The sequence below is a fragment of the Delphinapterus leucas genome, chromosome 9, assembly GCF_059928025.1.
Source record: "Delphinapterus leucas isolate spDelLeu-1000000601 "Yukka" chromosome 9, BTC_Dleu_Yukka2, whole genome shotgun sequence".
Classification (NCBI taxonomy): Eukaryota; Metazoa; Chordata; class Mammalia; order Artiodactyla; family Monodontidae; genus Delphinapterus; species Delphinapterus leucas.
Genome location: NC_143137.1, coordinates 28,020,196 through 28,045,106, shown reverse-complemented (window position 1 = coordinate 28,045,106; position 24,911 = coordinate 28,020,196). Strand labels below are relative to the sequence as shown.

The 24,911-nt window shown below is 37.1% G+C and overlaps 1 protein-coding gene across 2 annotated transcripts in view; it reads right to left on the bottom strand.

The window, feature by feature from the left end:
• CADPS2 (calcium dependent secretion activator 2) overlaps nt 1–24,911 on the bottom strand; it is a 497,272-nt gene that overhangs the window by 175,548 nt on the left and 296,813 nt on the right. For both annotated transcript variants that reach the window (XM_022582192.3, XM_022582255.3), the window contains exon 9: nt 20,411–20,477. In XM_022582192.3, coding sequence (XP_022437900.2) covers nt 20,411–20,477 — 67 coding nt within the window. The remainder of the gene's footprint in view (nt 1–20,410; nt 20,478–24,911) is intronic.

The following is a 24,911-nucleotide window of genomic DNA, read 5'->3' as shown; positions in this document are numbered from 1 at the left end:
AATTTACATGTGGAATCTAAAGAATACAACAAACTAATGAATGTTAACAAAAAAAGCAGCCGTCTCACAGATACAGAGAACAAACTAGTGGTTACCAGTGAGGAGAGAGAAGGGGGGAGGGGGAGGGGATTAAGAGGTACAAACTACTATGCATAAAATAAGCTACAAGGTTATATTGTATAACACAGGAAGATAGTCAATATTTTATAATAACTATAAATGGAGTATAACCTTTAAAAACTGTAAATCACTATATTGTACACCTGTAACTTACATAATATTGTACATCAACTACACTTCAATTAAAAAAAATCATCAGGTTAAATAAAGACAAACAGGCTTCTTTTACTGCAGGTTCTTTACGGCCTTTAATATGCTAATACACATGGTGAATCTCCAAGAATGAGACATATTATGAGCATTCTCAAACATACAATCATGGAACCACGTTTTCAAGCACACATATTTCAAGACTTAACCAAAGTAAGAAAGATCTTAATAAGTGTTGGAAATTTATTGGGCCACATAGCCAACCCCACAGGAAGGTCCAGGGTAGGGTTAAGGTTTCAGGCAGCCAGGGACTCAACATGGCCAAGGTCTGCTGTCTCTCTGCTCTGCTTCTCTTGAGGAACTGGCTTCATGTTCTTACCCTGAAGTCTCACCGGGCTAGAACCATAGCTGCCAACAGCTCCGCAGCCACCTCTGATTGCCTCAGCTTAGGTGTAAGGCTGTATGTGGACCATTCACTGTGGCCAAGGGGCAAAAGTACCACTGTTAGCCCAGTCTGGGTCTGTGGCAAAGACTACTGAATGCTACAATGGGCAGGCTCTTAGAAGTTCCCCCAAAGCAGTGGGGGGGAGGTGCTGCTCTGAGCAGGAGAAAAAGATATCTGGTGGATTGATACCTAATTGCAAAATTTCCTACAACACATGTTTCCAGGGAAGACACTTTGCTTAACGAGAGTTCCCTTTCCCACTTTTGAACAGAAATTAAAACTAAGGAAACATAAGCACACCTTTCAGTAGATGAAGATTACTTAAAGAGGACTGAAAAAGGAACTAATTAGGAAAGAAAAAAAATAGATTACATGAACTAACGCTAAAATTAAGCACATCTCCTCATTAAAGGATACCCTAAAGAAAGTAAAAAGGTGTATGCAAAATATACATTCAACAAAGAACTAATATCAATGTGGGGTGATTTGTAGATAAGAGCAAAAGCTGAGGTTACTTGGAGAACAGGAAATTCTGCCTCAAGACTGCAGCATTAACTCCTGCCTGAGTTTCTAGCCTGCTGGCCTTTCTGGAGAACGCTGACTGATACCAAAAGACTTATGATGGATTATGAACACTTGATCCAGCCAATTTCCTTCCGGGAACTTACCCAAGGAAACAAATGGACAAATACTCAAAGATGCATGTGCAGTGTGCTCACGGCAGCATTGCATATGAGAAAAAACTGGAAAAACCAACAGTGGTTTGATTAAATACATTATGGTATAACCACACAGGAGTATAATGCCATACAGCCACTGAAAGAAATATGACGTGATTTTTTTTTTTTTCTGGACATGAAACCATTTCTAAGATATAACATGAAGAGCGGATTTTAAAAATGTGGAGTGTGCTGTTTTTGGTAAACACTCTATATACATATGAATAGAAGGATGTATACTGAAACTATAAATAGTGATTATTATTAGATAGTACAATTATAGGTCATTTAAAGTTACTTTTTTCAGTGTTTAAAGTTTTTTTCAAAGAATATTAATTACTTTATAATGAGACTTTTTCTATTTTGGGAAAAAAACCAAAGCTTTGTTTGGGAACAGCGAGTCCAATAACTTGAGACACTTGCGGTTCTTACTACTTCCTTTTCTTTTTGCTTTCCGTATCTTATAGATGGCCAATGAATTCACTTTCTCACCTGCATATGCCTAAGGCTTACAGATGAAACCCACTGGCTCCCATCGGAGCTTCAGTTTCTTTGTGTAAAAAGGTATGATTGTGGGTGTTTTTTTAGGGGGTATTGGTAAGTGGTAAACAGTAACATTATACTTCCATTATTTATTCTAAAAAGCAACTCACTCTCTTACTTAACTTAGTCCAAAATCCCACCAGTCTTCCATAAAGTGATTTAACATAGTGTTATCTTAAAAATATTATGAAATATTTCAAGCATAAAAAACATGATAATATATTAACATGTATATACCCCCCATTCAGCTTTGTTCAATCATAACTTCTTGTATATATATATACTTATATATACATACATATATATATATATATATATATGCATGCTTTAAGCCCCCACCCCCGACCCCGGCTCCTCCGGACAGAAAAAGTTAATGCCTACATATTACACCTACTCAAACCCATTTCCTTTTCTCTCTCCCCAGAGGTAATCATTATGCTGAATTTTGTGTTTATTATTTCCACTCATGCTTTAAAACTTTTATTTTACATGTAAGTTCTTGTAGGTTCCTGGACCTAGTTCCAACCTGTGTATGGGGAGAGGGTGAGGGGTGGTTTCTACACCACCACCAAACAATGCTCTGGACAGCAGCTGGTTTTCCTACAACTTAACTCAATTGTGATACTATCTGCCAGGAGGTAGTATCAGATTCCACAGGTGAAGGGTTCAGTCTGAAAAGCTTGCCCTCCCACTCCCCCTACTTGAGATGCCAGTTGCAAGCCTAGGTTGTTTACCTGTGCTCTGGTCAACCGGTTACAGACTGGAGGTTCCCATGACCCCCTCCTGTACTTCAGAGGCCAGTTGCAAGTCCAAGTTGTTACCTGTACTTCTGACCAAATGGCTATATATAGATCAGAGGTTCCCAGTATTGCCCCACACACCCCCTCGGGTTCAATTAATTTGCTAGAGAGACTGATAAGACTCAAGAAACCCATTTACTTACTAGATCACAGGCTTATTATAAAAGAATATAACTCAGGAAATGCCAGATGGAAGAGATGCATGGGGCGAGGTATGGAGAAACAGTGAGGAGTGTCCATGCTCTCTCCCAGCACTCCATTCTCCCCAGATCTCCATGTGTTCACCAACCTGAAAGCTCTCTTGAACGCCCTCCTTTTGGGTTTTTGAAGCTTCATTACATGGACATGATTGATAAGTCACTGGTCATTGGAGATTTATTCAACCACCAACCCCTCTCCCTGCCCCAGAGGTCAGGGTGGGTGGGACTGAAAGTTCCAGCCCTCTAATCCTGTGGTTGTTTCTCCTGACAACCAGCCTAAGGTGCTTCCCAAAGTCACTGCATCAACATAACACCTTTATCACTCTCATTACTTAGGAAATTCTCAGGGTTTTAGAAGCTTTGTGTTAGAATGGGGATGATGGCCAAATATCTATTTCTTTTGCTTTTAACTCATCTCCTCCTAAGTGTAGAAAACTGAGTGCTTTGCTTCTATCACCGGCTCCCATCTTATAAAGCAGTGCTCATTATATGCTAATTCTACCTTATTTTAGTAATAAATAAGGTAATACTTAATTATACTTAAGTATACCAAGTATACTTAATACTTAGTATTAATACTAAATATTACTGTACTAATACTATTATTAATATACTAATATTAACATTTAGTCAGAAAGTATTCATTATCAAATATGTTACCTTATCTAGTCAATATTTATTTGCCCTTTTTTTTTTTTAATTTTTATTTATTTATTTTGGCTGCGTTGGGTCTTCGTTGCTGTCTGTGGGCTTTCTCTAGTTGCGGCGAGCAGGGGCTACTCTTGTTGCGGAGCACGGGCTCTAGGCACGTGGGCTCAGTAGTTGTGGCACACGGGCTTAGTTGCTCCGCGGCGTGTGGGATCTTCCTGGACCAGGGAAGGAATCTGTGTCCCCTGCATTGGCAGGCAGATTCTTATCCACTGCTCCACTAGGGAGGCCCTCACCCTTGTCTTTACTCATATTTTTTTTGTGACCATTATTTCTTGAATTACACTCCATCATTCTGAGTTCAATTTCCTTCTTCCTTCTTCCTTCCTTTTAGCAAAAGCTGAGTCCGTTTTTCTTTTTCTTTTAAAATGTCTTTAATTCTCCCTTACTTATTAATGATGGTTTAGTTGGTTATATATAGTATTTTAGGCTAGTAATCTTTCAGCACTTTGAAGATACTACCCCATTGTCAGAAGGCTTATATATCTAAGTTGAAAAGTCTGATGGAAATCCAGTTGTGGTTCCCTTGTGGTTAATCTGCCTTTTTTCTCTGGTTTCTCTCATTTTTTTTTTTTCCGTTGCGGAGCACAGGCTCCGGACGCGCAGGCTCAGCGGCCATGGCTCACGGGCCTAGCTGCTCCGCGGCATGTGGGATCTTCCCGGACCGGGGCGCGAACCCATGTCCCCTGCATCGGCAGGCGGACTCTCAACCACTGCGCCACCAGGGAAGCCCTCTCTGGTTTCTCTTAAATGTTCTCTTTATCTCTGTTGTCCTGCAGTTGTGCTGCAAAATCTCTACTTTTATATTTATCGTAGTTAGTATTTGTTGTATTTCTTATATCTGATAATGCATGACTTGTATCAATTTTAGAATCCTGTTCAGTATTTTTTCAAAGGTTGAGTCTGTCCCATTTTTCCTGTATACTGCCTCTTCTTCCAATTCTATCAGAAGTATCTTGAAACTGTAGACTCTTTCCTCCACATCTTTTAACCTCTTTACATGTTTCATGTTTCTGCATTTCTGTATGCTGAATTCTGAGTTATTTCTTCAGATTATAACTAATATGCTATCATTAATTACATCACTAACTTTGTCTTCAGATGTGTCTAACCTACTGTTTAACATGTCCAATGAGGGTGTAATTTCAATGACTGCTTTACATCTTTAGTTAGTAGTTGTGCATAGTCCCTTTCCAAACCTGCTTGTTTATTATTCCATAGTGTTACGTTCTTTTCTGTTGTTGTTTTGTTCTTTTCTTACACTTTTGAACCCACTTATAAATTTCAATGCCTTAAATACAATTATTTTATATATGTGATATTTCTATTACTGAAATTCTTGGGGGTGCAAATAGTTTATTATTCTATAATTTTAAATTACGAGCTCATATCCAGCACAGTTTTATCTGTAGATCTCTTATAAAGCCTAGGTTAAGGGATCATTTCTCCAAAAAAAAAATTTTTTTTTAATGCCAGATGCCTCAGATGTATCACCAATCCAGAAGGTTTTTTTTATGTTAATTTCTTAACTTGGATGTTTCCCTTATATTTGGAGAAATAAATTAGAACTTCAAAACTTTCTGAGTCAAGGCTAACAGTTACATTCTCAGGCATCTATTTTACTCCACATTCCAAACCTAAGGCCAAACAGAAATTTACCAGCCTGAGGGCAGGCTTTTTCTAGTCTACCATTTCCCTGAAATCTAACTCTTTTACATTCTTTAGGAGAAAGTCTCTGTTCCAAATTCCCACTTTGAGAATGCCTAAGGGTATGTTTTCTTTCTCTCCGAGTGAACAATAAAATCCCTAGCCCCTGACAGACCAACATCAATATCCCTTGTCCCATACCCCAGCCCCAGGACAGCCACAACATCAACTCACAAGCTTCACTATTTGGTCCCTGAGGTTTTCCTTTCTTCTTACAGTTATGTATGTAAAAAGATGTGTATTATATCATATCATTTCTAGATGTTTGCCATAAAAGAATTCTTAGCATTATTTTTACGACTAGCCAACACCACCAATTTAAACCCTTTGGCTAACTCTCGATTCTAATCTTGTTTTATGGAGTTTCTGAATAGTAGGTCTAAGTTTTATATGCATGATAGAGACTATACGTGTCTTTTTCACCACATTCCAGGAAAAAAAAGTCCATGATGGTTAGTATATAAAATGAAACATATGTTCAAATTTGTCTTATAATTAAAACATAATTATTAGACACCAGAGACTATTCCAAAGTCATCATTTTGTGATCAATTATTAACAAAATAGAAATATATATTAAGCAAATCATTCATGTTTTCCATTTCATTCTTTTGGAGAGTCTTCAAAACCTGACTAAAAGAAAGTCTCCTGAAAAATCACCACAGGAACGGTCTGGAACCCGCTGGGAGAGAGAAGAAAAGCACAGGAAGGTCTGCCTTCTTTGCAAGGGTTAGCAACAATCTCCAGCAATTACTAGCTGCAGTACAAGCAACCACTGCATCTGCTACTCCAGACAGGCTATCCGGCAAGACTCGCCCACTTCTATGCATTTCTTCACCTGAACTGCCGAGCAGGAAAATATCACCTTCGCCTTTAAAATCCCACTTTCCATGTATTTCTTTATCTAGTAAAACCCTACTCCCCCTTCCAAGACCCTGACAAACGTGTCCCCTTTACCTTTCTAACTGCATTTCCTGTGTGTCGTTCCCTGTTTTTGCCTCACTGGTTCCTACACCGTCCGGCATATAGTCCCTGCCTTTTAATTTCTCCACGAAATCCAACTTATTTCAATTCGATAAATATTCTATTAAGCCACATTTGAAAATGTATTCTATTTGAAAGTACAAATCACATACTTATCTTGTTAAAAAAAAATAATACTAATAATCCAGCAGCCCAAATTACCCAATGTGTACTTAAATGGATCCTCCACTACTTGGCATACAAATAATATTTGATTTTTTGAATGTCGAACACTCCACTTAAAATGTTCAGGAAATAATAAACATGAGGCCAAATTCATTCCTTCATCTAAAGAGCCTGTCTTGAGCACCCATTATGTGATGGGCACGCCTGTGAGGGCCACGGGGACCCAGATCTTACTCCTTCAGGATACACAGCTGTGATGTGACCACAGTCATAAAGCCATCAAAATGCTAAGAAAATGCAGGAATAACAAAGTGAAACAACAGACAATATAGCAAAAAATAATATGGGAAACAACTAGTTAGGGAGTGACTATTCATATTAAAAAGAAATTCTTAACCTTCTCAAAAATAAGTGGTTCATAAAAGTAAAGAGATCTGTCTATATTTTATGTATTTCTACTTAGAGAAAAAAACAAGGCCAAAATAATGAAATGTACTGTAAACTGAAAACTGATCAGAAAAAAACAGTAAGCAGTCTTAAAATTGTAGTGGAACATAATAAAATGTATAATTTCATTCAAAATCCCAGATCTTACTCACATATATCAGATACACATTATATAATAATACATGGGATTGTACTTCTCAACATTATAGATTTACTTTTTTTAAAATTAATTAATTAATTTTTTGGCTGAGTTGGGACTTTGTTGCTGTGCGTGGGCTTCAGTAGTTGTGACATGCAGGCTTAGTAGTTGTGGCACATGGGCTTAGTCACTCTGCAGCATGTGGGATCTTCCCGGACCAGGGCTCAAACCCGTGACCCCTGCATTGGCAGGCGGATTCTTAACCACTGCACCACCAGGGTGCAATACTTTTTGATAGTATTGTCCTAACATTCTACAAGGTATTTACTTAATCAGTAAAAATTCACCAATGGAATAAAATATTGTTACATTTGCTAGAATTATAGATTTCAATCATGTGGTGAGGATTTTTAATACTTTGGAAACTAGAGGCTGTGATACCTAGAGGACTCAAGTCTCACTAAGTGACAAATAGTTACTCTCAGAGCTAAGCTTCACTGAAAAGAAAACATATGATTATCCTCTGAAACATACTGGTATTGAGGGATGAGGGTTATGGATCCCTGAGGTTGTGACCTCAACTTGAGAGTTCACGGATGTGGAAACTGACTTTCCTGAGGTCACCCAGAGGGAGATGGTCATCTTGAACGTAGAACACAAGTCTCCTCAATCCAGTAAGTACTCCTTCAAATATACCACATTCTAATTCACATTCTGAAACTTAAAAACTGTATTCCCAAATAACAAGCCAATTGCCTTTAATTTCTGGCAAAGTTACTATTTAAGAGAGCTATAAGATATTTTGTTAGATATCTGTAAGAAACTATAATCAAAGACTACTAAGGGTAGGGGAGAGAGGGAAAAGTGAGTTGAACAGCAAGCAAGGTGAGGCATTTCTCTCAAGTACATATTCAATAAATCACCATCATTTGTTTTATAGTAATGTTAACTATATCTTTAACCAATATAAAATTATAATCCTTTCATAGATTTAATACTTCTCTTGAATTTTACTTGGTCTGAATTTAATACTGTCATCCTACTTTCTCTGTTTTGGCCTTTTGTTTGTGGTATATCTCACATACGGATTTTGGGTTTTATCCCACTCCGAGAATCAGTTACTAGGTCCATTTAACTCATTTATACTAAAAATTCATATATATATATATACGTATATATCGCTGTCTTCTGTAATATGGCTACTACAATTTCCTTGGCATCCTATTTTTAATCGATACTAGTTACTTTAAAAGTTTTCAAAGACATCACTGACCCCATGTTTTCTCTATTTACTGAAAGACAAATCATTTTTTACTGTGTCTTACAGCACTTGAAAAATGTAGCTTATTTTTATCACTCCATTCATTAACTTTCACAAAATCTGGAGTTTAGTTTTCACATATTGTTATAATTACTTAATTACTTCATATACCTATAACGTATTTTAGGAATCATCTTTCACGTTTTTGAGTCAAAATATTTTATAACAGTAATTTAGATTTAGCTATTTCTTATCATTATGCTCTTTAATTCTTTTATATTTTAAGTTTGATATTTCTGAGATACCACATTCATTCACCTTTCAAATATCAGGAACTCCACTTTAAATATTTTCAGGAAGGTGAATTGTATCTTTTCTGAATCTCCACCCATACTATAATATTTTCTAGTGTTTTTATTCATGAACAACTTCTTGGATGTATACTACTTCTCAAGTCACACAATTTCCCATCAAATTACATATACTGTAGATATACTCTATTAAGTTCAGTAGTTGAGTGTTAAGGAAATACGAGGCAACATACACATCTTTTTTTTTTTTTGTGGTACATGGGCCTCTCACTGTTGTGGCCTCTCCCGTTGCGGAGCGCAGGCCCCGGACGCGCAGGCTCAACGGCCATGGCTCACAGGCCTAGCCTATCCGCGGCATGTGGGATCTTCCCAGACCGGGGCACGAACCCGTGTCCCCTGCATCGGCAGGCGGACTCTCAACCACTGCGCCACCAGGGAAGCCCTGTACCCATTTTTAACTGCAGAGAAGTGTGATAGAGTGATAAAAATTTTTTGATGCATAATACTTATTTCCTAAGAATAAAATTCTGTTGGGGAACAGCCATGGAAATAAGAATTCAAGGAGAAAAAGCTAATAATATGCAATTTGCAATGGTTACAGGTGCATATAAAATCACAACAGCATGTAAATTCTATTGAGCATTTTTACGATTAATTTAATGGTTTTATTTTAGAATCTGCATCCGTTGCAACTATTTAAATTTATGATAAAAAGTTTACAGTGATCTATAGTTGTAAAAAATTTAATTTAAGGGACATACTAGGAAAACAGTTTGAAGACTGATGTGAGTGCTCCTGCCTAACTGGTCTTTTTTTAGGAAGACACATCTGGTCCTTCCTTGATACCTTTTAGAAATGTGAGAATTAGTCTTTCATTCCTTACTAGTCAGAATGGGAAGCAACGGGCTGTAGTTTCATGTACACCTACAATTTTTATTATCTTCTTCCATGTTCTTATGGGTCGTTTTTCCCCTGTTATTCATTCATTCATTCAACAAATACTTACTGAATACCTACAGTGTATTTTTCTAGGCCTTGAGGATACAACAATGTCCCCAGCACCAGAATCAGAAGAAAAAAACTAGAAAAATAAAATCAATCTCACATAGTGAGGTGGAGAAGACTGAATTACAAATAAACAAGGAGATACCTACAACAATTTTGGGTGGTGAATTGCTTTGAAGAAAAATAAAGCAGAGTAAAGAGTATGTCACTGAAGGGAGTCTAATTTTGATAATGTGACCAGAAAAGGGCTCTCTGAAGACAATCGTATTTCAATATTGGAAGCATTTCAATCGGAAGTGAAGGGGGATAAGCCAGGCTTAACAAATGAGTCTGCCATTTCAAATCCAAGTCCCAGTTTCATATCCCCCTCAATTGCTTAACCTTATTCTTTCCAACTTATCTTTGACAAGACTCTGGACAAGTTACTTTAAGCCCTGTATAGTTCAGTTTGATTTCCTGTAAAACAGAGACAACAATGACTCATGTTATAAAGGGCTTTGAGAGAACTGGAGATACTGACATAGAGCACCTAGCACAATGCTTGCCTGTTATGCAGTGGTCTCCCAATAAATCAAATCCAACTGTCAGGGAACCATCAACCTTCTCTCTATGCTTTTGTGTCTTCCTAGAGTCATTTCACTGTGGGTTAGAGATGCAGTTTGTTCTGCAACAGGTGTGAAGATACCTGACTGACTTGGGGATTGACCTGATTTGGGGGCTGTATGCTTCCATGCTGGGAATGACTAAGGACTGTTGACTTTCACGCCTCAGCCTTCTGCTTTCCAGCCTCACTTGGTTCTCTCCCCCTTTAGCTTTCTATTTCTCCCCAGTCTCATGCGTTGTTTCTTTCCATTAAGCAGACAGTGGCTATGTTACTGAAGATACCTGTTGAATGAATACGTAAATGAACAAGAAACTGAGGGAGAAGAAAAATTGGAGATGCTTTTAAATGTAGTTTTAGATATTAGTCCCTCCATTTCTAATGGACATTATCTTGAATACATATTTCAATGTATATTTAAAAAAATTATTCTCTTAAAACAATAAAGATTAATCTCTAAAGCTCTTTATATAAATCACGTTCGTGTTGTCACACATTAAACAATCCAGAATTAATATGCATAACGCACCTAAAGCGCTAAAAATGTGCTTGCTATTTAAGATCTAGCCTTAAAAACTACCCGCCAAAAGGCTACTTGTTTTTTTCAGTCAGTGTAAAACGCTTACATCAACGTTGCTCTTTTCTTTATATAACCTGAAGTACAGGTTCAGTTGCTGTTTTCTGCTTTACGTATTGTATTTCTAGCTACCTTTAAATAATACAATTATCTCTTAACATGATGGATATGTTTAAGTACCAATTTCAAAATCTTTAGAGATACCAAGAAAAAAACCCAAAGCCAAAAGACCTCCAGCTTTAGAGAGATCGCCTACTTTTGAAAGTCATGGTAATTTAAATGGTATTAAATATGTATTATTTTGTACTTCTTTTAATATTTTGTTTACTCTAATATCTCAAAAGTCCCCTAACAGTCCTGGAGTCTATCACAGATAATTGGGCCCAGAGTTTTAATGAAGAGTACAGATGGAAGAGTAACAAAATACCAACGACCAACGAAGCTGTCACTGACAATCAGGAAATCAGACCCAGGAGACAACTGAAAAAAGTGCAGTTTGGCTTTCGAATACTCTGGCTCAGGAAGCAACTAACTACGAACACTATCCTTTTGACTCATTGGCTCCTGGTTGCGCTTCCATAAAATGATGCTGTGTTTTATGCGTTTGATTCCTCTAACGTCCCCAAGCACCTTCACTTTTGCCCATCTCTTTTGCAAGGTCATGCTAAATCACATTCCAGAGGCAAACCCTACAATGAACCTGTAGGATATACTCAAGTGAATCCTTCAGAATAGTGTCAACACCTTGTAGCTACTGGTTTGCTCGCCAGTATCCAGAGTGAGGGTAAACTGGAGGAGTTGCACTCTGAACGAAAAGAACTGTCAATATCAGTTGGCACTAACGGTTAATGTATGCTGCTGAAGGATAAGCTACAGGGGCCAGGGGTTTACCATGCTCCCCATGCTTCCAGCTGAAGGCAGTCTTGCAGCCTCCACTCTGCTCCATCTTCGCATACCAGGGAGTCAGACAGAAACAGGTGGTCTGACCTATTCTGATCTAGCATTTGTTTTCATGCATAAGCTTACTTATAAGCTTATATACTATAATTGCAATTGAAAATCCATTCAGTGGAGAGACAGAGCAATGATAAACATTCAATATCCTTAACCCAATCCACTCTTAATAACCCCATAAAGAATGGATTTGTTGAGAATTGGGGGATATAAACAGACTTTAATCCGAGGACAGCGTTAAATCAGGTTTTGGCATCATTACCTCTGATGGGGCACCTGAGTTGCTGAGGTCCCACGAGGTACCTGCATCCGGTCTGGGAAACCTCCCATTTTATTTTCAATTGCCAACCTGTTTAACACCTGTCTGTGTCCACACGTGTAACCGCTAACGGTGAGTTCTTAGACACCACAGCATCCAGGTTTGTGTGTTGTATGCCTACCGCAGGGATCATGTTAACAGCTGGCAGCTTAGCAACTGTCACCGTCTAATTTCAGTAAAGATTAAGGCTTAAAAATCCTTAGCTGGGAATGTTCTTGGCAGAGGCCAAAGGTGCTGCTAGAGTTATTTAAAAAAAAAAAAAAAATCCCAGAGCTTAATTTAATCAAGGAAAATGAATATATCTTCAAGATCATGATGGATTTGAAGGAAATATATATTTACTGTCTTGACCAAATGGCTTAAAAAAAATTTAGCAATCAGTGCATAAATTAGAAAGAGGAAAGGCAGTCTTTTTAAAACAATGCTCAGACCGATTCACATATACTCTTTTACTGAACAAATATTTCGGCAGTTTCTACTCACAGTAGATTATAAGAAAGACAAGGTCCTTGTTTTCATGGAGCATATATTCTAGAAGGGGTAAAGAGATAATTAAAAAATAGATATATAAGGATGACAACTCTGATTAGAGAAAAATGCTCTGAAAAATATAAAACAGGGTAATGTGACAGGGAGTCACTGTAGATTGGGTGGGTAAAAAAGACCTATTTAAGGTGACATTTGACCTGATACCTAAGTGGGTAGGTAGAATGAGCCAGTCACAGAGGAAATATAAGCAGTAGAAAAACTGTTCAGAATTTCTTTAGATGCATTTAGGGGTAGCCAAGCAACAACTGAGTGGAAGAAAGGTAGGGAGACTTAATTCAAAGGCATATTTGCATAGAAATCACACTTTAGAAATAAACTCATATTATCATATATTTGAGAGAGGGGGCTGGTGACTTGGAGGTGCTAAACTCCAGCTCTTGGCACTGCGATTAATCTGGGCGCAGGGCATTACAAGTCACGGTGCTGCTCAGACACAGGCAGGGACTCATCAAAGAGGAAGCTAGAGGCCACAATATGTACAATATATAGGACCTTCTCTAGGCTAGAGTCAGAGGTTATTCTAAGTGTAATGGGAAGTCATGGAGGGATTTAGACAGAAAATTGGCAAAATCTGAGTTATGCTTCAAGTAGATTATTCTGGCAATGTGAAGAATGGATTGTAAAGAGAATGGTAGAAAGTAGAAGCAGAGAGAACAGCTGGGATTCTATTGTGAAAATCCATGTGAAGATAATAGTGGTTTCAACTAGAACAGGAGCAGAGAAGATGGAAAGAATTGAATGTAAGCAGGATACTGTTCTGGCTGTAGATAAAACAGTATTTTCTGACTGACATTGGGGGCAATGAAAAAAGAGTCATCAAAGACGACACCAACGTTTTGGTTCAAGTATGCCCAAATATAAGTCAGTTTTTATGTTCCATATAGAGGTTTGAGAAGGAACCCAAATTAAAGGTGAGATATTAATTTATCTTACATTTACCAAGTCTTAATTATGTGGCAGGAACACTACACATGTATGTGTAAAGATATGTATGCATACGAATGCATGCATATACATAAAGATATACACATACAGCATTTTAAAGCTGAGTCTTATAAAACAAAAAAATTAAGCCCATTAAAATTTAATTCAGATAAAGGATATTGTCACAATATTGTACATTCCTCATTCATAGGGCCTTTGCTTTCATATAGATATGAGCTAGAAAAGAAGAGAAATAGACATTTCTTTGCACTCTAAACATGAAAATAACAACACAAATTTTAAGGGAACACAGGGTATATGCAAAAGAGGAATTTTTGCATTGCGATCATATCCCGATCTGTATGAGATACTCCTTAACCAAATTCAGCCCTACTTGCACTCTACTTTCTTTTACAGTTTTAGCTCTTGAGACATAGGTAAATGATATTTTAGAACCATTTTGAAGAGTAAATGCATTAGTTCGTTAATGCCCAAAGGTAAATTGTATAAATTAATATGGCCATTTTCTTGTTTTTGGTTCTTTTTTTTTTTGGCTATGGAAAACTCAATTATCACAAAGCAAAAGTTATCTTAAAAATGAAACTTAAAAAAATTCTTTTCCTCTGAGATTTTGTTCCAAATAAGCTCCACAACCAAAAGAATTTTCAAGTTTCTTTCATACGTGCATTTTGAAAGATAATACATGCAACTTGACACATAATGACCATTAACTATAAAAAAAGACAAATAAAAAAAAAAGTTTTGGTGAGTATTTAAGCATTCATGAGTCAGCTAGAGCTTTATAAATCTTACTTCATATTATAGGTATCTATGCCTTTGGCCCAGCAATTTCATTTCTATAGGAATACTCCCAACACACCTAAAGATTATGCATCTATATTGATTCCAGCATTATTTGTTGATTAAAAAAAGGAACTTAAATGTCTCAAAAAGGGGAACTGTTATATAAATTATCTTAATCTACACTATGGGATCCAATTGTCCATTAAAAAGAATAAAACAGATTTTAAAATACTGACATGGTAACTTTATGATATATTTTAAAAGAAGATGTGGTACATATATACAATGGAATATTACTCAGCCATAAAAAAAGAATGAAATTGGGTCATTTGTAGAGATGTGGATGGACATAGAGTCTGTCAAACAAAGTGAAGTAAGTCAGAAAGAGAAATACAAATATCGTATATTAACACATATACGTGGAATCTAGAAAAATGGTACAGATGAACCTATTTGCAGGGCAGCAATAGAGAAGACGCAGACATAGAGAACGGATGTGTGGACACAGGGGATGAAGGGGGTGGTGGGATGAATTGGGAGATCAAGTTTGACATAAATACACTACTTTGTGTAAAACAGACAGCTAGTGGGAACTTGCAGTATAGCACAGGAAGCTCAGCTCAGTGCTCTGTGATGACCTAGATGGGTGGGATAGGGCGTGGGGTGGGAGGGAGGGGATATACGTATACACATAACTGATTCACTTCGTTGTACAGCAGAAACTAACACAATACTGTAAAGCAATTATACTCCAGTAAAAAAAAAAAAGGAGGATCAAAACAATTCACAAATGTATCAATACATGGAATGATTCCATTAGGGTTGGATTAGACTGAAACAAGTTTAAAAGGTCAAACTACTAGCAATGGTTATTTGGCTATTGGGGGGGAAGACTGGAATAAGGTGGCCGTGCTGGTAGGGGTGCTGAAGAGCGCCTTTCATTTGCTGCCATAAATACTTGTGTATGGTTTGGTTTTATCCTATACTGAGTATGTCTTGGGTTTGTACATTTTACATCAGTTTAAAACATGAAGCCAGAGAGCCACTACCCTATGACTTTCTTGACTTGACAGCAGCTTATTTATTCACTTTGCATTACTATAAGCAAACATCAGCTTATGTCCTAAGACTAAACCTAGACCATATAATTTCCTGCAGTTAGTGGCATTCTCAGAACTGTGACAGTAGCCTGCTGCAGTGCTGCTCCAGGTGTGCTGAATATTTCAGATATCAGTAGGCTGGGGCAGCCACTTCTTTAAGTTTAGAGCAGATTTTGATGGCATGTCACTAACAGAGTGGCTCTCGTATGTTTGCAGCATGTAATGATCACTCAGTGGCATGGCTGACTGTTTATATCCTGTGCCAACTCAGCTGATGTGTAATTAACATTATGTCTTGATAGCCCGCTGTTGTTTGCAGCAACTTCAAGTCATGATTCTGACACATCGACAACAAGCAGTGCACACTCTGATACAGGGCCCAAACAACACACATGTCTACCTTCTTCAGTTTCCAGGCATGTCATACGGTAAGTGGCCTTCATGAGCATGGGACTCTTTATGCCATCAGTCACTGGCCATTTCTTTAATGGAGTAACACTGTTTTGTACTTCGTGAAATGAATGATCCACGGTGATTATTCGTTTTTTCTGTTTGTCTTCAGATCAGCTGGGGTTGTGTGCATTAATTTGATCATGGCGCCGTGACAGAGGACATAAGAGCTTAGCCTCTAGAGACTGACAGAACTGGACTGATCACTTGTCGCCACCACTTACTAACTGTATAATTCTGGGCAAATTATATAACCTCTTTGTACATCAATTTAATCTGTACCGTGGGGATAATACCTACCCTCAAATAAACCTTATTCTGAAGAGTAAAAGAGATAATGTAGTAAAAGTGCTCCCCATAAATGCCTGCCACATTTGCATAATAAATATTAGATTAAATATAGCAATAATTGTATTAATAGATGAGTGATTCAGGAATTTTTATATTACCACAGAATATGCAATATCTGGGGGCATACAGTTTTTTGAATAGGCATTAGCTGAATACAGAATTATGAAATCATTCGGTTTGGTTAAATCATAAACACAAGTATAGAATTTTAAAGCTACTGAATGGTTTATTATAATGAACTAAAACATATTAGTGTCATAAGTACTTTACGCCAGTGATATCCTCCAAATGTAATACTAGAACACTGAATAAGCATAACAAACACATATAAGTTTAATACAAACACAAGTAAGTTTTGGTAAGAGTTCAAACATATTCCTCAAAATCACTGTTCTTTCAGTTTGGCTTGAACCAAAATTTACCTTCATGAAAAACAAATGCAGCCTCTTAGATACATGAAAGATCTAATTAATACTGTCACTATACTGGCTTCAGAATCTAAATGGGGTCCAAAACTAATCTTACTTAGAAGCTAAATAAACACCCCACATTGATAAGTAATTCATTTTCCCATTTTCAACTCTTTTAAATGTTTATACAAGAGTCTTTGAAAAGTCTCTTCACCTCAACAGCTCTGCAAGTGTTCCCTTTGAACAATGACTTTGCAACTGACCAAACCCGACTCTCAATCAATTTTTATGAGTACAAATTCTTGGGCTGATGGCTAGATCTCCAGCTATATCACTCATATAATACACACTCACAAGTGGTGATGAGATTCACATTATCACCAGAGCACTATTCTGACGATGGCGGCAGCAGACACAGCAGGGGTATACTGTCCTCTCCGAAAATGACTCCTTCACCTTTTAATAGTGCAGCCTGCAGGTACAGATCTACGAACTATTTGCCAATAGAATGAGAGCTATCTTTAAAAATACTGATAAAACTACCTGGCTCTACCCAATGAGGCCTTCTTGCTCAATCTCCATACATACCCATCTTGATTTTGAAGTGGGTACATTCAGTTTGTCTTCCCATTACATTTGGAATTGGAAGGAAGATTCAATTGTATTTAAAACTTCAAAAAGTTGCCAAACTACTGGCGTGTAAATCTCAAAACACTTGGGCATGGGATTCTTTGTGTGAGTACACGTACTTACATATATTTGTGTAAAGATACAATGCTTAAATATGACTTCAAATTTTAAAATGATACCTCAGGTAGAATAAATCTGAATTCATGATAGTTTGGTGGTGTTTCTCCTAAATTTTAATTACGGGGTATAGAGGTTTACCTCCTTTGGTTTAAACTGAATTTTGCCTTTAAAATGTTAAACATATTTTTGTTACGTGGAGAACTTTCTAGCTCTCCAAAGACATGGTTAATGTTCCTAAAAGACATACCAATTAATGATCTCAAAAGTATTCAACTTTCTTCTTTCATTTCTAAACTCTCTTATGGGGTGATAAAGTATACGTGGTTGTTTTATAACTTGATTCTTGTGATCATATGCCAGAAAATAAGGTAAGAAGCAAAGGATTACCTTGAACTTTACCTGGCCAGAAGCATGAGGTGTCCATTTGACCTCTCAAAACTGATCTGCTAAGGCCTAGTTTTCATATTAAAACAGTCAGTATATAAGAAACTCTTTAGCCTACTGTCACTTCACTGGATCTCTACATAACAAACACTCTCTGATTCATTCTTTAAAAAAATAATGAATATGATCCAGCAATCACATTCCTTGGCATTTACCCAAAGGAGCTGGAAAGTTATGTCTATACAAAAACCTGCACACAAACGTGTACAGCAGCTCAATTCATAATTGCCAAAATTTGGAAGCAACCAAGATGTCCTTCAGCAGATGAATAAATAAACTGTGATTCATCCAGACAATGGAATATTATTTAGTGCTAAAAAGAAATGAGCTTTTGAGCTATGAAAAAACATGGAAAATCTTAAATGCAAATTCGTAAGTGAAAGAAGCTAATCTGAAAAGGCTACATATTGCATGATTCCAACTCTATGACTTTCTGGAAACAGCAAAACTATGGTAAAAAGATCAAGGGTTGCCAAAGGTGGAGGGGAAGATGATAGGCAGAACACAGAGGATTTTCAAGGCAGTGAAAATGCTTTGTATGATGTTACAATAATGAATAGTATGTTTGTCCAAATACACAGAGGTAAAACACCAAAAGTGAACCCTAATAAAAACTACGGACTTTTGATGAAGATGATGTGTCAACGTAGGTTCATCCTTGGTAACAAATGTACCATTCTGGTGAGTGAGGTTGACAGTGGAGAAGGCTATGTCTGGGGACAGAGGATATATAGGAAATCTCTGTACCTTCCCTTAAATTTTGTTGTGAACCTAAAACTGCTCTAAAAAAACCATATCGACTAAAAGGTATGACATGTTGAACATCTGTGGTTACTGGGTGACATTCCCATGTGCTCTCATACATATTTCCACCAGTTAAACTCTAGGCTTGCTAAGAGTCAGTAGGGTTTGCTTATTAGGCCAATAACATGAGCTATTGAACTTATGGGATGGGAACTTATGAGATTCTATGTAAATGAATGACATATGACTATGAAAAAGAAGCTGCACTTCCTACAAAAAATCAGTTGAATGTTTGGAAAGATTTGACAAAGACAAGTCACTAACACAAACTTGTCAAATTAGATGTGGGTGAGACATCTATAACTGGAGAAAGATCTGCACTCAAACTGCCTGGTAAATGCATTTCAATTCTTGTGCCAATGCCAAGAAATTAAACCTGGAAACCAAAGAAGATGGCTTATAGGTGTGGTTTTTGGAGGAGGATCACTGAGAACTCCCAACAGGGAGCCCTTTCTCAAAGCAAATGCTTGGGGTTTATATCAAAAGATTGTCAGTGTGTGTGCGCACATGTGTGTGCATCTTTTATTAAACTCGTTGACCAAATATTGGTTCTATTTACATAAGAAAAAGTCACACTTTACCCAGGGGAAAAAAAGCACTTTTGATGAAAAGGTTATACTTTTCATGAAGTTACCATGCTATTATGGCACATCAATAAAATAATTTTATCCAGCAGTTGATAGATGGCTTTATTTCTGGAAGACAGCAAATAATTTTCTTTCCTTGGAATTTCACCATGTTAATCTGATCTGGGCTATTTAAACTACTTACGTGTGAATAGGAATTGATGAGATTTTACAGACTGTTTTGTGTTAAGGATCCCAAGAGAGCTTCTCTTTTCATATATATTCATTGGGAACAAAACAGCTTGGATTTATCATGAAATGGAATGACTATTACTCAAATTTATTCTTTAATGTAACTTTAACTAAATAAGTATATTCCATGAGCAGAGGTCATCCATGATTCAAAAACCAAACCAAAACAAAAAAGAGTCAACTGAAGTGTACATTCCAATATCCTGTCTACATTCAGAATCCTATCACAAACAAATCTATCAGTCAAGGTAATTTAAAGACCTGTACATGTGAATAAGTGATATATATATATTACATTTTTATAAAAATGCATGTTTCTATGTATTAAGTTTTATCTATGAACTATCGAACAATGCAGTGACTCTCAAGGTATGCTCTTGGGATCCCAGAGCTCTTCAAGATCCTTTCAGGGACTTGGGAAGTCAAAACCATTTTTCTAACAATATTCAAACATCTTTGCCTGTTTCACACTTACTCTCTCAAGAGCGTATAGCGGAGTTTTCCAGAGGCTAAATTTCACCTGAGATTGCAACAGATTGAAGGCAGAAGCTGATGTGAAAATGCAGCTGCATTCTATTTTATTAAGCCAGAATATTAAAGAGGGGTACAAAAGCATAAAGTAATGCCACTTATATCACTAAAATGTTTGGCCTGAAAAATAGTTATTTTAAATAAAAAGGTTATTTGCGTTGGCATATAATGGACCTACCAATTTTATTTTAAAATGAATTAAAATATTTTTAAAATTTCTCAGTTTTAATTTCTGATACAGTGAATATTGATAGATACAACCCACAAAAAATTTGAGAATGGCTTAGAGTGATTATGTGACAGGAAAAAAATCTACTTACCTGAACAAGAACAAAGTAACGTTTTTTCCATCTTTTCCAAACCTTCTGTCCAAGGGCATACAGATATCTGGTAAGAAAAACAAGTAAAAGAATACTTTACATGAATAATGGTGTGGTTCCACGTAATCATATTTCTTCCATAGGTATTCATTCTTGCAACGAGCCTGCTAAAGGCAAAGTTTAGTTCATTTGGAATCTGTGACAGCACGCAGCTTCTGTGTTACAAAATGACTGAGCCTGTTATAAGGCTTTTGAAAGGGAATTGATTTATGTGGCTTGTCAATTGTCAGTTCTTCCCACAAATTGAGCGAAGTTGGAGTTAGAAAGGATAATCAAAGAAGCAGTAGGAATTTTATTCTCATACATATTTCTTAGGAGAGACAAAGGCTACGAATTGAGGCTATAGTGCCAAATGTTTCAGCTCTCAGATGACCGGGGCTGAGAAGTGTGGCCTCGCAGGGAGCTGGCTGCAGAGTCCAGAACCCATGGAGAAGGGTCGCTGTTCAGCTGAGTGTTCCCGAGATGTGCCTGCACCAATCTCAGTTTCCATTTCCTCAACTATCAAATGAAAGGACTGGATGTGATGATTTCTGAGGTCCCTGCCAGCTCCATAATTTGGAGATTTGCCTGACTTATGCAAGCTTCTTACTGCAAATTTTCCTAACTATGAAATTTAGATAATAATGAAGATGACACTGTATAATTTAACACAGTTTCAACCAAGGCTTTTGTTTAACTTTGCACTGCTATTAGTAACCTAAATTGAAATGATTCAAGTAGTCAATCGTTGGAGAAGAGAACTTTTGTTCTTACCGAATATACAGATGTAAGCTTAAGTATCAAGGAGGAAAGAGAAGAAATTAAAAATTAATCAGGTATGAGTGTGTCATGGAGAGCTATTTAAAATTATACCACATACCTCCTACAAAAGTGGGAAACATTGTTAGAAGTTTAAAATGACAAATAGAGAGCTAATTTTTAAATTAAAGTAAGACTTTTCAGTATTTTATCACAATTCCTTTTTCTAATGTGGAGGTTTAACACTGCTGAGGCTATGCAAACTAACTTAATTTATAAACAATTCTGAGTGATTTAAAAAAAGGACTATAGCTAATAGTTTGTTTAGGGGCTTAAAGTCTTCAGACTTTCTATCAATTTTTAAAACTGAAACCTTAGCTTGAATTTTTAGTTTCTGTCTTATGAAAATAATTCTCTTCTGTAAAACAAAACAAACATACTCTTTGCCCCCTTTTGAAAAAAAATATGGGATATTAGCTAAGGTGTGCTGAAATGATGGGATTTCTTATTCACTGCTAGTGGAGTGTAACATAAGACCACCTTCCTGTAGGATAACATGGCAGTATATAGAAACGGTCTCCACCTCTTCATCATGGAATTAGGGAAATAATTAGATACATACACAAAGATGTATGCTACATGGATACTCAGAACAGCGTTATTTATATTATGAAAAAGGTGACAACTTAAATGTCCAACAGTAGGTGAATGTTTAATAAATGCTAGAAAATGCATAGAAATACTATGCCACTGAAAAAATATTTTTGATAAAATAACAAAGAAAATTTCATTGCATAATATTATGGGAAAAGAGCAGATTCAAAACTATTGATACATAAATACTTAGTGATTTGAAATTTGTAAAAAAAAAAAAATACAAAATAGATATTCCAAAATTTTAGTAATGGTGCCTTTGAGTGGTGGGATTATGGAAGATTTGAGTTGTCTTCTTTATTCCCTGTGTTTCTAAATTTTCTGAATAAAAACATACAAACAAACATGGGCTTACTAAAAGTTGACATAAATCCTAGGCTCTTGCCTAGAAAGCATCACCCCAAACTGCCCAAATTAATTATATATTTTCTTTCTCTCAGACACATCAGCTAGCTGAAGGGTTTGGCAAACTTCTATTTGGTTCTCACAATACCCTTGATGACCTATCGTCTGCGCTTGTGGATGTAATGCGAATGCATTTAGAGTCTATCAGAAATATCTACCGCTACTGTTCTCACCTGTTCACTATCTCCTCCTGAGAGCCCCTTGAAACCCTTTGCCCCATCTTTGCTCTAGCCTCTAATTTCTCTTCTATGGTGCCAGTGATAGGTGTTTAGTTGCTCTCTTTCTGTCTTCCCTATGTAATTTCCCTCTGCTGAAAGGCATACACCCAAGCTCCTATTACAGGGTTAACAGCAATGACCTCAGGAGCTATACACTGTGGACACGACAGATGCTCTCTGTACAAGTTCACTGGCAAGGAGTGCACCAAATAGCTGCAGAGGAGCCAAGAGGGCACCTGGAATAACCTCTGCCTGTGACCACAGGCTGCTTCTTCAACGTGTCTCACTTAGCATGCTGCTGGGCTACTAGGTCAGACATCAGTGAAAGTGAATAGGGACACACAAACCATCAACACCACAAGCAAGTGTAAGTCTTGCTGACAGTGAAGGTTCTGCATAAGGGATAATACTGTCATCTGCAACCTCATTAAAAATGATGCCTCACCACATTTGGAATGAAAAGGTATGGTTTCTGTGAAGACAGAAAGCAGAGGGGTGGGTGGATGTACACGTGTATACTGAAAGATATTATTAGAATAAAAGACAATTCAAGACCGGAACCAAGGTAAGCATTTGGATGTTGGGCCTTGAGGTATTATGGACTACTGCACTAGAATTCAACAGAATATATACAGAAGAAGTCACAATTGATCAAACATTTCTAGAAAGGAATTGCTCATAAGAGTTTTAGTCTCTATATAAGAAAAAAATTACATTCAACAGAAGTAAACATTTCTGCATAAAGGAAATGTTACAAATGCTATGTAGGAAAAATATGATAGCTCCTGCCCTTTAGTTTTCATATTAGCCAGACAAACATTTTACATAAAAATTTTTTGAACATATATAAAAGAGATCAGAAAAGTTAACTATACTGAATAAGAACAGATTAAACTTCAACAACTCTGAGTTTTTTCACTATAAGCATGAGTTCTGGAATCAGGCATCAATATCACCATCTAGCTGCTTTTTCACTGTATAAAAGCAGATTCTTGGCGTAAAAGACACATTTAAAATTGAGGGGAGAATGAAGAAAAAAGATGTTCATCAATGTCATTTAAGAGTAAAAATTCAAAAACCATCTAAGAATCAAGCAGTTAAAATGATTACGTTGCCGTTAAGAGTGATGCCAAAATCAAAAGCCCAGGACCAGATGGCTTCACAGGCGAATTCTATCAAACATTTAGAGAAGAGCTAGCACCTATCCTTCTCACTCTTCCAAAATATAGCAGAGGGAGGAACACTCTCAAACTCATTCTATGAGGCCACCATCACCCTGACACCAAAACCAGACAAAGATGTCACAAAGAAAGAAAACTACAGGCCAATATCACTGATGAACATACATGCAAAAATCCTCGACAAAATACTAGCAAAAAGAATCCAACAGCACATTAAACGGATCATACACCATGATAAAGTGGGGTTTATTCCAGAAATGCAAGGATTCTTCAATATACGCAAATCAATCAACTTGATACACCATATTAACAAATTGAAGGAGAAAAACCATATGATCATCTCAGTAGATGCAGAGAAAGCTTTCAACAAAATTCAACACCCATTTATGATAAAAAATCCTCCAGAAAGTAGGCATAGAGGGAACTCACCTCAACATAATAAAGGCCACATGTGACAAACCCACAGCCAACATTGTCCTCACTGGTGAAAAACGGAAACCATTTCCACTAAGATCAGGAACAAGACAAGGTTGCCCACTCTCACCACTCTTATTCAACATAGTTTTGTAAGTTTTAGCCACAGCAGAGAAGAAAAAGGAATAAAAGGAATCCAGGACTTCCCTGGTGGCACAGTGGTTGAGAATCTGCCTGCCGATGCAGGGGACACGGGTTCGTGCCCCAGTCTGGGAAGATCCCACATGCTGTGGAGCAGCTGGGAAGCAGCCGCATAGCACAGGGAGATCAGCTCGGTGCTCTGTGACCACCTAGAGGGGTGGGATAGGGAGGGTGGGAGGGAGGGAGACGCAAGAGGGAAGACATATGGGAACATATGTATATGTATAACTGATTCACTTTGTTATAGAGCAGAAACTAACACACCATTGTAAAGCAACTGTACTCCAATAAAGATTGAAAAAAAAAAAAACTGCAATGAGCTATCACCTCACACCAGTCAGAATGGCCATCATCAAAAAATCTACAAACAGTAAATGCTGGAGAGGGTGTGGAGAAAAGGGAACCCTCTTGCACTGTTGGTGGGAATGTAAATTGATACAGCCACTATGGAGGACAGTATGGAGGCTCCTTAAAATGCTAAAAATAGAACTACCATACGACCCAGCAATCCCACTACTGGGCATATACCCTGAGAAAACCATAATTCAAGAAGAGTCATGTACCACAATGTTCACTGCAGCTCTATTTACAATAGCCAGGACATGGAAGCAACCTAAGTGTCCACCAACA